Here is a 14,060-nt window from a genome sequence, read left to right on the forward strand (position 1 = left end):
GAAACGTTAACTCTGTTTTCTCCTTCACAGATGCTGCCAGACCTGCTGAGCTTTTCCAGCAATTTTGTTTTTGTTCCTAATCCAGAGTATGTTGCACTCTTTGAAGGGGTCATCCAAACCTCCATTTGTGCTTCCTCTGTCACAGATAATGAAACTCCATGATCTTGCCAGCAGAATCAGTGCTCACACTGAGTGCAGCGCAGAGGTGGAGAGAAAGACCTGACGCCTACCAGTGATCACCCAATGTTGTGCTCCCTGTGTTTGCTGCATCCACTTGGACCATGGCTCAGACCTAGGATTTCAGTAATTAAAAACCCATTTGATGAGGGAACTTGCTATCTGCACAGCAGATGTTTTAGAAACATAAGTGGGATTTACACATTAATCTCCTGGGCTCCAAAAGGGATGAAGTTAATTACCAGAATCCCCATCCTTGAATGCTAACAAAACTCAATAAATAAAGAAGGGGTGAAGGCAGGTGTGGATATTTCACCAGATCATAACAGTCACTGGAGTACTCACAGATTTGACAGAACGTTATTAATGCTGTTACTCGCTGTGGCAACCCTTCAGAACAACCAATGCAATCACAACTTCCATCACCTTCACAACTGTGTCCCGCACAAGCACCAAGTAAACTACTTTAAAAAACATACATATAGATGAGAATCCATGCTTACTGTATGTTGATCTACAATATGCAAACTTCATTTGATATATAATTAAACATTAGAAGAAGGGTCTAGGCCTGAAACGTCAGCCTTCCTGCTCCTCTGATGCTGCTTGGCCTGCTGTGTTCATCCAGCTCTACACCTTGTTATTACTTCTTGCTGGTTTGTTTTTGTTAGCCTCTGGGGTCACGTTGATTTTTGAAAAGGTGTAAGACGGGTCACAATGGAAAATACTTTGTGCACTTCCTTGTGGAAGCACAGCCTGGCAAATTCTTATTGGTTGCCAGTTGACAGGGAAGCCAACTGGGGTCAGCTCTATTGATGACCAGCTCTGTACCATACTACATGTGGAGAACTGGCAATGAGAGAACCACACCTTTGTCAGGGTGGACTAGTCACTTCAGCATCCTAAATAAGCAAGTAGTGAATTTGGAATTTGATGGGATGTGTTATTGCAACATGGATCACCCATACTGATATTAAGGTGCTTTGTTTAAAAACTGTGGTCTTTGTATTATATAAAAATCTATATATTGTCAAATGTCTACTTGTCAGTACATTGGACAGGGCACATCAATTCTGAACTGCTAGTTTATGTGACACCACTACTAAAGGCAAAAAAAAAGTGATGGCACCGCTTGGCTAAATATATTGGTCTCGCAAGATTACTTCAAGCATTCAACTTCTCAACTCTAATTCCAGCCTCTCCAGTAGTACAAAGTGCTTTCAATCTGGCACTACATTACACTAGACTATGACAATGAAGATTAAACTATTACAGCAGCATTCTTCAATACATTAGCTACATGTAGTCAATTTCTAGATGGGGTTAATTAGCAAGTAAGTGAGTATAGATACCATCACTGGGCATATGATCCAACATGCAGAGTTTTGAGTCTATCATCTGCCTGACTTGATTCTTTGTAAGATAGAAAGATAAAGAGAAGACTGTATGAATGTTTTGCCTCTGATTGCTGAGCTAGATGTTTCTGAAATTCTCACACGACCATATGTATTGCGAAAGTGCTTGTGAAGCTTTCTTCACTAAAATAGGAGCACATGACTGAAATGGAGCCAGATTTCTCTTGGCCAGCACTGATAAATAACAAAAAGCTATTCCGAGAAATGAGGCTTGTACAAGTAACCGATGGTAACATTCTGGTTTGTGGAGGTTTTGTGCAAGAAAAAAGTCAAATAATTTTTTTTTAAAATTGATGTTCAGTTCTTCACTGTGCCCTTGATTCCAATTGTATTATTGTCAGCTATTTATTATATATCTATACACCTCTCTCTCTACACAGAGGCCATTAGTCCCATATATGTAAAAATGTGGGACTAATGGCCTTTGTTCTTCTAAACAAAAAAAAACTTATGTTCAGATGAGAGAGGAGAAAATAGCCTGGAAGTTCTCTAGTTGTCCTCACGCGGTCCCCACTTTCAGTGGCCAGAGGATTTTGACCAGTGTAGGTGTAAGGTGCAGAGAAAATTCCACCCACCCCACTCAAAAAAGGCAGGTAAAAATAATTGGGGAAAGTTACCAGTTTCCCTGTTCCTTATCGAACTTAATTGGTTGGGGAACATTAATTAACATTTTCAAATATTGGTTCTCATATTGCTTCAGAAAACAAGATGTCTTTTTCCAAACAAAAACTTGTCCACATACTGGTGGGGTATCTAGGGGTAAAAGGGTCTCGCTCGTCAGGCAGATTTCACAAGCAAGGCGGATCTATCTGAAAGACAAATCCTGTGGCTGGACTTTGAAATAAACAGCATTCGCAGATCCTCCAAGAGGAGGGGCGCCAGTTCTTCCGAGCAATTAGTTAAAATATCAGTTTTTTTTAAAAAAAAACATTTTTTCTGAACATAGAATTGAGAATAGTCAATTACATGCAGGAAGGCGCGGATTAGGCCGATTCCGGGCTATTCGATCATCATATTTGGAAAATATTCTGAGCAAATATATCAAGGCATTATGTGGTAAACAGGATGGGGGAAGGGAGATAGTCTTTCAGTCACAACAGCATTCATCAGAAGGTCAAGCAACAACTTCCAACTCAAGTTCCCGGAACAAAGTGATTATTTGTGGTCCCCCCCCAACACAGGTCTTCACACCAACCTAAACAATTGCTCCCCGTGTTCAAATGTGTTTGAAATTAGTGCAGTCTTTAGGAATTCTATTGTTTTGCTGTGTGTGGTGTGTAGAATGTTATTCTGTCATTACACAGGCAATTCTCACGCCGGCCTCATCTGATGACGGAGCGGGAGGGAAGGGGGTGGTTGGGGGGTTAAAAACAAAAGAGAAAAAACACAAATAAAGGAAATAGGATTTTGACCTTTTCGGCTGCCGCATCGATGGCAGATTGGTTGTAGAAGGAGGTGACCGTTTTCGATCTTTCCCTGGCCAGTTCGGAGTAACCGGATAAGGAGGAGGTGGATCTGCATCTCTTCAGGCTACAGCCGCCGCTCGCGGGGTTCAACGGGGAAGCCCGCGCTGGATACAGTCGCACTGGATACTGTTGCGCTGGATACAGTGTGGCACTTCCAGTCTTGCCGCACAACAAGGTCAGCGCGACCACTCGACTTCCTGGTAGGGTGGCCATCGTTTCCACCTTTTGGCTTTTCTTCCTCCCCTTTTAGCCCGCTGGCTGCACCAGCCCCTCTCCTCCTCCTGTAGGCTGGTGTTGGTTTTAGTCCATGAACAGCCAATTCAGGTGTCTCTGGTGTCCAGACCGGTTTGCCCGCTGGCTCCAGCCTCGCAGCAGGGCCCGCAGTCCATGTCCATGCTGCAGGCTCAGAGCCGCAGGCAGCAAAGTAGTTCCCTCGCTCACATGAAGGTAACTCCACTAACCACACGCAGAGAGAGAGACAGCACCAACCCCTTCCCCCAAATCTCACTCATTGGCCTCTTGAAGCCTGTCATTTAAATATTAATAATAGCAACACCAATTGGAAGAAAGGGACTGTCCTCCCAGGCGTTGGATACACCAGACGTCACCATGCTGCTTTTCTGAGGTTACAATTAACAGAAAATAAAAACACCCTTTCCCGTGTATAACAGCTTGGGTTTTTTCCTTGCACTTTCAATCATAAATATTTAAGGGCACATTTCACCCTGGTTTAGTAAACGCTGTCTTTCCGATGAAAGCCGAAACGTTAACTTTGGCTCTTATTTCTCTCTGCTCAGATGATGCCAGAGCTGCTGATTGTTTCCAATATTGTCTTTTTTTGTTGTTATTGCCCAGCTCTGAACTGACCAGACTCGGCACCAAGCTGTAAACAGAGGTCATGTGTGATTATAACATCACTGCGTCACAACAGCTCAAATTCAAAGTTCGGTTATGTAAAAACAATCGCGTCCTCAACTTCTGTACCGAAGCAACTGTACGGATCAATAATCAATTCTCATCAGTTCATGGTGAAAATTAGGGTAGTGTCTTGTAAGGTCATATTGCCTTCTCTGCTGCCCTCTTTGTTGGGGAGGTGTTCAATTTTGACTGCCTGCAGCTCAGATTATGTTAGTCTAACTGAATCAACAACGAGATCCTGAAAAATGAGGCCATTTCCAAATCTTAGCAGCCCCCTCTCAACGCTGGGGAAAAGATTATTTAAGGGTCAGGATCTCATGCTCAAGACAGATTCAAGCTTTGTAGGGCAGCACTTTGGAGACCCGCAGCAAATGGCAGCAGCGGTTTATTCACACGATCTTCCAATTCAGTCGTAAGAAAGGCAGTACTACAGCAGTGTCCTCTCCCAAGCCCATTCACACACCGTGAAAGCGCTAATTCAACTCTGCTGGGTGAAACGTTCGTTCCTATGACAAAGCAACTGCTCTACTCAGAACTCAGTCGAAGCAGGAGTCTCCCAGGAAGACAGTGAAAACACTTTAGGAATGTCCTCACAGTAAACCCTAACATCTCAGCCAACTGATGGGACACCCTGGCTTATTATTCAACCTAAATGGAGAAGGCTCACTCCAGGTGGCACCAAACAGAATAAGAAACTTCAGCAGGGATGTGAAGTGTCAGAAGGAACACGCAAACCACCAAAATATCCAACCCGTCAAAGCATCACCTTCGTTCCATGAGACAGAGTCTGCAGATAGTACATTGTATGTATCAGCCATTTCAGAACTCATGGAATCAGCGTGGAAACTTATCATCCTCAATCCTAAACGACTACCTAAGAAAGAGAAGTTAATCTTACTGAATACAATATACAACAGAAAGGTAGCAGTGAGGATGGGATGGAATTAATTTTACATTTCATCTGAGAAATTAAGAACCAAAGAACATTGTGATATACCTTTTGGAACTTATAAATGTGACTTTGAGGAAGTTTAAGTAGTTTGAAAGGTTGCTGAATGTGCACATTGTGTTCAGGTGCACAATGAGTTAGCACAGAACATGATTGAACAGATAGCACTGAAAGTATCTTTGGGGACAACCGGATGAATTCAACCCTGACAATGGAAGTGGTGAAGTTATGAATGAGGCGTTACACTTTTGGCTGAAAGTCAATAAAATAGGGGCTGAGGATAAAATAAAACTTTTACTCAGCAAGATGAAGCCAAGTCCTTTTGAGGTGATATGTCAACATTGTTACCGTGAGACCACCACCTCCTCCCCCCCGGTACTATGGACTATTCTGAAATTATTGAAATTCTATTATACCATGCTCCAGGGTCAGATTCTACCAACGGTCATGTTCTGTGAAAGGAATCAGTTGTGAAGTGAGACTATTGCAATGTACATTTTTGAATTGGAGAAACTCTCTTGTCACTGAGAATGGTGCAAACCTGGAAACTGCCCTTGGAGACACATCCATAAGAGACCTAAAGAACTAAAATCCAGGTCATGTGTCTGAGTAAAGGCAGTGACCTGATGTGGAAGGAGGCCTGCAATGAGGCCATAGCCATGGAAATGTCAGAAAGAAATTGTTGCAAATGGATCATTATTTTTCTGAGCTGACAAAGGAAGTCTATTAGATTTCCATGAGATTCAAGACATGCCAGCCAAACTCCAAGTCAGAAATTTACATCACCATTCTCAATGCCCCATCTAAATGCCCCTTCTCTAGTCAACATGTTCTTTCTGTGAAAAGTCATTCATTTTCACACAGTATGCAGAAGTAGTGAAAGCAGTAATTAATGCTTCATATCCTGAGAAAGTTCCAGGTTGCAAATAAACACCAGGTTATGGTCAATCTAAAGCTAATTCAGGAGTCAGGGAATCCTAAATGTGCACATGGTTAATATAGAAACAGTCAAGGGCTTTAGTGGCACCATGGTAGTGTCCCTACCTCTGAACCAGGAGGGCCAAGTTCAAGACCCACCTGTTCTAAAGGTGAGTAGTAACATCTCTGAACAAATTGATTAGAAAATATCAATCTGGAAACAAAACTGAATGTTATCAAGCAGGAAGATTAAGAGTTTTATTCAGTCAGAGTTGCAAGGAAAAAACAGCAAAAAGGATGAGAGTAATCGTGTTAGAGATATAATGCCTGTGTCCACAATAGAAATGAAAGTCAGAGAATCACAACTTACTTTCACCATTGAGCAGTCACGACTGTTATTTCAGAAGAGAACAATAATTCCTGTGTTACATGTCCTTATGCAAATCTGTTATGAAGCTCACTAGTTATTTCTGAAGCAGTACTCCTATGATGTTAGATCCTATTAATTGCTATTAGAATTTGCAAGAGGGAACAAAGTTTCTCTGATGGGAAGAAGTTAGCATAAAAAACTACAGTTCAACTAGGATGAGTTAATTACTGTAGCCATCAGTAGGAGTATGTCTGACATTGAGAAAGTGCTAAGAGAGCACAAAATGATCTTTGATTAATGAGAACCAAATGATAAATTTAGCCATTCATGCAAAACTAAATATCATGTCAGCAGATCATGCAAATGTCAATGTCCTTTAGAGATTTTCAGTGAGGACTAATTAATTTCTAGCCACTGAGTTACCTGTGAATTACTTTATACATGTAATTGACATGTCAGTATCTACCAGAGAAATTAGAGAAGAAACTCAAAGATGTAATGCTTAGTAAAGTGCTCAATTATATCATGAATAGCTGGTCTTGAGTATGATGATAAGACATTGCTGGAGTATTTCACACATATGAAATAAACTGTGTAGATCAAGAGTGTATCTTGTGGGGTTTAATAGTCGCTATTCCACCAATGTTTAGAGAAAGTATGTTAGAGGAATTTTGAGAGCACACAGGGCTATTCCAAGGTAGCCAGAAGTTATTTTTGCTATTGAAGGATGGATAGAAATATTGTGGAGTTGTTAAAAAGTTGTGAAGTGTCATTCTCAAACTGAGAAACAATCCAACTAAGGTTCATTCCATTGCTCAGGATTTAGATTTATTATCACGTATATAAAAATTCAGTGAGAAGTGTTTTCCGTGTGTTAAACGTAAAGTGTCATCACTCTCCAGCACCGTCTCGAAACACTGAATATAATGCAAGAATTTACTGCAATAGAGTTTGTCTCTGTCTCCTCTTCTTGTACCTCCTCTGCTAGTCCTCCAGATGCTGCTTGACATCAGTCAGGCTCTCAGTTACGGGCCCACCTCCACCGTCACTGTTGGAAAAGGCCACGACTGAGCTGGATCCGTGGGCCTGATCTCATACCCCTGTTCCCCATCCAACACTCCTTCCGACACTGCCGCTGGTAATCAGTCACCAACGTCCTGGCTTTGGGCTCCTCCACTACCCATGCTGCAGCCTATGCGACTGCCGCAGCCGAGCCAGAACCTGCCACGGGCTTGGGGTTGCATAGGACCTGGCCTCAACATGTCCGAGCTGGAACCTGGGCCCAAGAGTCACTGAATTCACAGAAAACCCGCAGGTTTGAGTGATCAAACACAAGGAAACTCTAAGAATAAATACTTGTCAATTCTTTGCAGTGGAAGTCTAAGAGTACCTTAGCTATAGTAAGTGGATAAATGTTGAACGGTGCCCATTGCCATAGTTGAGGTTTTAAGAAGCTGGTTTGCAAGTAGGAAGATTGGTAGTCAGAAAAGCTCACTCAAGAACAGTTTTCTTTGCTGGTAAATGACGATAGTGAGAGTTCCTCCAGGAAGTGCAGCCAAAGCCCAGCTGCCCAACTGGAAAGCAGAAAGAAGGTGAACAATGGCAATAGGAGACTCAATAGTGAGGCATACAGTCAGGTGTTTCTGCAGCTGCATACGTGACTCCAGGATGGTGTGTTGCTTTCAAAAACAGAAGTTTCTGGAAAAGCTCAGCAGGTCTGGCAGCATCTGTGAAGAAAAGATCAGAGTTAATATTTCAGGTCCAGTGACCCTTCCTTAGAACTAGTGTGTTGCTTTCCTAGGGCAACAGCCAAAGATGTCACTGAATGGCTGTAGGGCTTCTAGAAGGGGAGGGCAAAATGTCAGAGATTGGGGCTCACGATGGGACAAGCAACATAGGTTGAAAGAGGAATAAGGTCCTGCAACAAGAATTTGAGGAGCTAGGGAGCAGATTAAAAAGCAGAACCTCAGAGGTTGTAATCTCTGGATTCCTCCTAGTGCGACGTGCTAGTGAGTATAGGAATAGGCAGACAGAACCAGATGAATGTGTGGCTAAAGAGTTGATGCAGGAGGAAGGTGTTAAGATTCCTGGATCACTGGGTCCATTTCTGGGGAAGGTGGAATCTGTATAAATCTGACAGGTTACTGCTGAACTAGAATAGGACCAACATCCCTGTGGAGAGGTTTACTAGTGTGAAGTAAGGTCAGATGATATTTATTTTAATGCAAGGAATCTTGTGTGTAAGGTAGATGAGTTAAGAGTACTGATTGACACATAGAGATATGACATCATTGCTGTTGTGGAGACAAGGGGGGAGTGGGGTGGGGAGGTGGGAAACAGGACAGCTTGATGTCCTGGAGAATCTTCAGGCAAGGCAGGAGGGGGTGCAAAAGTGATGCAGTATAAGTCAAAGAGTCAATTACTGCAGTAAGAAGTAATGATTATCTTAAATGGCTCCTCAGATGGGGCCATATGCGTAGAACTAAAAAGGTGTATAGGACATTGGTTAGGCCACTTTTGGAATAGAGGAAGGATGTTGTGAAACTTGAAAGGGTTCAGAAAAGATTTACAAGGATGTTGCTAGGGTTGAAGGGTTTGAGCTATAGGGAGAAGCTGAACAGACTGCAACTATTTTCCCTGGAGGGTTGAAAGCTGAGGGGTGACCTTATAGGAGGTTTATAAGATCATGAGGAGCATGGATAGGGTAAATACACAAAGTCTTTTCTCCAGCAAGAGTGAAGGGCCAACCTCTCAAAGGTGAAGGGCGGGACCAACAAGTTCACAGAACCCTGGATGTCAAGGGGCATACAAGATTGGATAAAGGGAGAGAAAAAAAAACTTATGAATCATAGATTTGAGTGACTATGTGGGATCTATATGAATCACAGAATCCCTACAGTGTTTAAACAGGCCCTTTGGCCCAACAAGTCCACACCAACCCTCACAGCATCCCACCCAGACCCATCCCCCTATAACCCACCTAATCTACACATCCCTGAACACTACAGGCAATTTATCACGGCCAATCCACCTAGCCTGCACAGCTTTGGACTGTGGGAGGAAACTGGAGCACCCAAAGGAAACCCACACAGAGAGTCACTCGAGGGTGGAATAGAATCTGGGTCCCTGGTTTGAGCCACTGTGCCCCCCATGTCAGAAGTTGAGCTCTCAAAACAGCAAATGCCCAAGAGGAGTATAGAAAGTGGGGGGGGGGCGGCAACATAATAAATTAGGAGATTGAAGAAGGGACATGAAAAAGGCGGAAAACATTAAAGGAAAATCCAAAGGAGTTTTATAAGTATATTAGAAACAGGAGAATAACCAGGGAAAGAGCAGCACATTAGGAACAAAGTGGCAATGCGTGTACAGCCAGAAGACAACTGAGATCTTAAATGAGAATTCTGCATTTGTATTCACTATAGAGAAGGACTATGTACATATAGAAATCAGAGAGGGGGACTGAGATATACTTAAACAAATTATATGGAGACAGAACAGGTATTAGTGGTTTTAGTCAGCTTGAATGTGGATAAACCCCCAGGCCTAGATGAGATGTATCCAAAGTTGCTGTGGGAGGCAACGGAGGAGATTGCAGTATCTCTGACATCAATTTTCAAATCGTTTCTGGCCATAGGAGGGCTACGTAGTATATTCAAGGCTGAGATAGACAGACTTTTAATCAGCAAGGGAATCAAGCATTATGGGAAAAGGCAGGCAAGTGGAGTTGAAGATTATTAGATCAGCACCAACAATAATTATTAGATCAGCGATGATCTCATTGAATGGTGGAGACCAAGTGGGTTGAATGACCTCCTTCTGCTCCTTCATCTTCTGTGTAACTTTCTTTCTCTATAGATGCTGCCTGACTGCTAGGAAGTCATTTTCTGTCACTCATTTGCAACTTGCATCCGAGATCTATTTTCTCTTTTACTCCTTTTATGTTATGATATAATGGATTACTTGGACCTTCAAAAAAAAAAAAAAAAAAAATGCCTTTACCAATCTTCCATAAGAAACCTTATCAAAGCTGAGAAAATCAAGGGAATTGAAGGTAATATCTAGGCATTGACAAAAAAAATGTAAGGAAGACATAAGCAGGTATTTATTAAAACAGTCACATCAGGGTGGGAGCAGGAGTAAGGTTTACAGTTCTCCTAAATGAACCAATCTACATATAGCATTGTTTAGAGAGTAAAACCTTGAAGAAACAAAATAAAATTGAAGTAACTAGCACATATCCATGATTAACACTGATGATTTATTCATTACATAGCTAACAGATTGTGGTCATTCCAAATAAAAACCGAAAAAACTACGGAGGCTGTAAATCAGGAACAAAAACAGAAGTTGCTGGAAAAGCTCAGCAGGTCTGGCAGCATCTGTGGAAGAAAAACAAAATCAGAGTTAACGTTTTGGGTCCAGTGACCCATCCTCAGAACATTCCAATATTGACTATTTTGTTTCACTATAACTACATTATAATGTAGTAAACACCAAGCTACAAAAGTTCAAATCAATTTCAGAGGAACAGTATCTGTATTCTTTCACATACCAGTTTTTTTTTGGCTACTGAATTGCAATCTTGCATGACTGCTCATGGTGGTCAGGTCTATATTACTTTAGAAGGTCATGTACAGTCTCTTTTGAACCACATCTGTTAAGTAAAGCCTCAGATCAAACTTTGTGTTGTTTAGTGAAGGAAATGTAGACTGTGAATGCACTTGTAATTTTAAATTCCAATGACTAGTTTTCCACATTTAATTTTTAAAACTTAAAAATTTAACCTATTTTTCTAAATCAACCTGTTCCGGGTTGTTATTACACATCTCTGGAACAGGTGACACTTGAACCTGGTCTCTCGGTCCACGGGTAGGGACACTACCACTGTGCCACAAGTTGCATCCATCACATTTCATGTCATACATGCAAATATATGTGGTTAAAAAGTACATTTAAAAGAAACAATGAAAGCCAACAATTTCTAACACAGACAAAATTTTTTCAGCAACAAGAAGTAGCTTTAGATTGGTTTTAAAAATTCAGTGTTAGGAAGGGAGGCTATGATGGAGTATAAAAATTTCAAGTCAGCGTCTGATTCTGAATTAACTTGAGGAGCAGCTAGAATATAAATAACATGCTGTAGGCCTTAAAGAAACATGATAAGCCACATGTAACATACTAGCAGTAATACACTTGCCGACTCCAATTTATAAACATCTAACTTACGAATACGATCCCATAAGATACTACTTATTTTAAGGATCCAACAATCTGAACATTCATTTATACTTCCCAATGGAAGAATGGAGAAACAATGCATCTCTGGAGATTTACACTACTTCATACAAGTCTTCAAAGTGTTGCTATGTTACAGTACTGTAGTTATCATACAGTTCCAATGCACATGATACCAGTGCTGATAGTGCAAAGAAATGTAAAACCATCACATGGGAGGCAAAAGTAGACAATACTCAAGTGATCTGAAAAAGGCAAAGATGCTGATGAACATTGGAAAAGAATTAGGCCTTAGCCATTCAACAGTTGGAACTATTTTAAAAGATAAAGCGTACATTCTGGAACATGTGAAGGGCTCAGTACAATAGTAATTACTAAACAAAGGAGTAGATTAATTGTAGAAATGAAAAAACTGTTAATTGTTTGGCTTGAGGATCAGCATCATTGTTGTATGCTGGTTAACCTAAAGGTCATTCAAGAGAAAGCAATTTCATCACTAGGCAAGGTTGGTTAAACAGATTTAAAAGGAAGGCAAATTTGCACAACATTAAATTACAAGGGAAAGCTGCTGGTGCTGATCATAATGCGGTCGGCAAATTTCCTGATATGCTGGCTGAAATAATTAGAGGGGGCACAGTTACAGTGCTGAACAGGTTTCAACATTGATGAGACGGAGCTGTTTTGGAAGATGCGAAGGTACATAGTGCTTATGCACTATGCTGAAAATCCTAGGGGTTTCGAGGGAACCTGGAGGACATCATTTCCAATCATATGGAAGTCCAATAAAAAGGCTTGGGTGGCATTGAGCCTTTTGAGGTCCAGTTCTGGCATTATTTTGTACCTAAGGTAGATTTGTACTGTGCCTGTAAGAAACTGCCCTTCAAGACTTTACTAATCCTAAATAATGCTCCTTGACATCCTGCATATCTGGATGATTTTCATTCCAACATTAAGTTTGTGTACTTGCTACCCAAGACAACCTCCATACTTAAACCTATGGATCAGAGTGTCATTGTGTCCTTTGAAGCCTACTACCACCGTAGGACATTTTCACAAGCCATTACAGCAATAGACAAAGGAGGTTAAAAAACAAAACAAATTTTAGAAGTCTTACATCTACCAAGTATTAAAGAACATTTCAAAGGCATGGGATGAACGTAAGGCAAATCGATACGAATGGTATCAGGAAAAAACTTTGCCCTCATTATTAATGGCTTCTAAGGTTTTGAAGAAACTATTGAGGCAGTGGCAAACAAAGTGGTCGAACTTGGCAATCACCTGGAGTTTGATATCGTTGTTGATAATATTCAGGAGTTGCTTGAATCCCACTCATAAGAGGTGAATAAGTAATGAAAACCTGATGGAACTGAAACACCAGATGATCGTAGATGAAGAAGAGGAAGCAGAGATTCCTGACACTAAGTGATTCACATCCAAACAATTGGCAGATGGTTTCAGACTCTTTAAAGTAGGAATGAGTAATTTGAAGAAAAATACCCAAGAATATCAAAATACCAAGGTCCATAGAGTTGAGAGTGTCTGCTGTGCTATCAGGAAACAAGAAAAGGAAAAGGCATCAGTTCAATCTTTCCTCAATGTTTTTCAAGAAGTTTAAAAAGGTAGCCAGACTGGTCCCATCAACTTCAGCAATTTCCCCATCAGCATCACCTTCTTCACAATTTTTCTGAATTAGCTTTTCTCTCCCGTCCTAGAAATACCCCTTCTGCTGAAAATTATGTTTTGTGCATTATATGACATTAAATATTGTGTTCTGACTTTAGGTTTTATAAACTACTGTATACATGTCTACAAAAGTACAAATATGTGGTCATGATGTGTTGACTTGCATACAATTCAATTTGCAATTATTCAGTCTAGCCTTTAACTTAACCATAAGCAGCACTGCAAGTATTTGACTAGTATTTATTACATTGGCTCAATGACTCCTCGATCTTGTCCATCTTCTTCAGTACGCACATTTCTTACTCAGAAGAAATTCATAATTCTTACATAAAACACCATTATTTTGAATACAAAACTAGAGTGCTATTACAGCATCGTTCAGTTCCACTTGAAGTCAAGATAGCTGCAAATTTTGATTCTGGACATTTAGTTGTTCTGCTTCCTTGCTGAAAACTTTATGTTCTTTTCCAAATAACAACGATGTTTTTGTCGGTCACTGCTACAAGGTAATTAAATTCTGGGTCCGTGCTTACATTATTTATCAATGTTCCTTCAATTATTTCCCCTTGTGCTTTTATGGCTGGCCACTTGAGAATCTGCAAATGAACAGGAATGTAAAGCAAGTGAGCAAATGAACAAAATACCAATTAGGAGCAAAGAGAATCAAGTAAAGTTCCATTGCATGTGGCAGATAAGTATAAATGAACAGACAAATCATTTAAAACTGTTTAAAATCAATTACCTTTAAAAAAAATAATTACAAAGAAGTTAATTTTGCCATTAAAGTTGCAGCAGTTATGCACTTTGGTAGTAAGAAAAGAGGAGTAGACTATTTTCTAAACAGGGAAAGACGTCAGAAATCTGAAGAACAAAAGGACTTGGGAATCCTAGTTCAGAACTCTCTTAAAAGGTTAACATGCAGATTCTGT

General features: G+C 40.7%; 2 protein-coding genes across 2 annotated transcripts in view; both read right to left on the bottom strand.

The window, feature by feature from the left end:
- Positions 1-3,572, bottom strand: part of bckdk (branched chain ketoacid dehydrogenase kinase) — a 36,374-nt gene extending 32,802 nt beyond the window's left edge. Inside the window, exon 1 of the mRNA XM_048612742.1 lies at positions 3,005-3,572. Coding sequence (XP_048468699.1) covers positions 3,005-3,271 — 267 coding nt within the window. The 5' untranslated portion in view covers positions 3,272-3,572. The remainder of the gene's footprint in view (positions 1-3,004) is intronic.
- A 6,721-nt stretch (positions 3,573-10,293) lies between these two features.
- Positions 10,294-14,060, bottom strand: part of lrwd1 (leucine-rich repeats and WD repeat domain containing 1) — a 46,722-nt gene continuing 42,955 nt past the window's right edge. Inside the window, exon 16 of the mRNA XM_048612628.1 lies at positions 10,294-13,727. Within this exon, the coding sequence (XP_048468585.1) occupies positions 13,587-13,727 (141 nt within the window). The 3' untranslated portion in view covers positions 10,294-13,586. The remainder of the gene's footprint in view (positions 13,728-14,060) is intronic.

This window comes from Rhincodon typus, chromosome 26 (assembly GCF_021869965.1).
Source record: "Rhincodon typus isolate 14 chromosome 26, sRhiTyp1.1, whole genome shotgun sequence".
NCBI classification, from domain to species: domain Eukaryota; kingdom Metazoa; phylum Chordata; class Chondrichthyes; order Orectolobiformes; family Rhincodontidae; genus Rhincodon; species Rhincodon typus.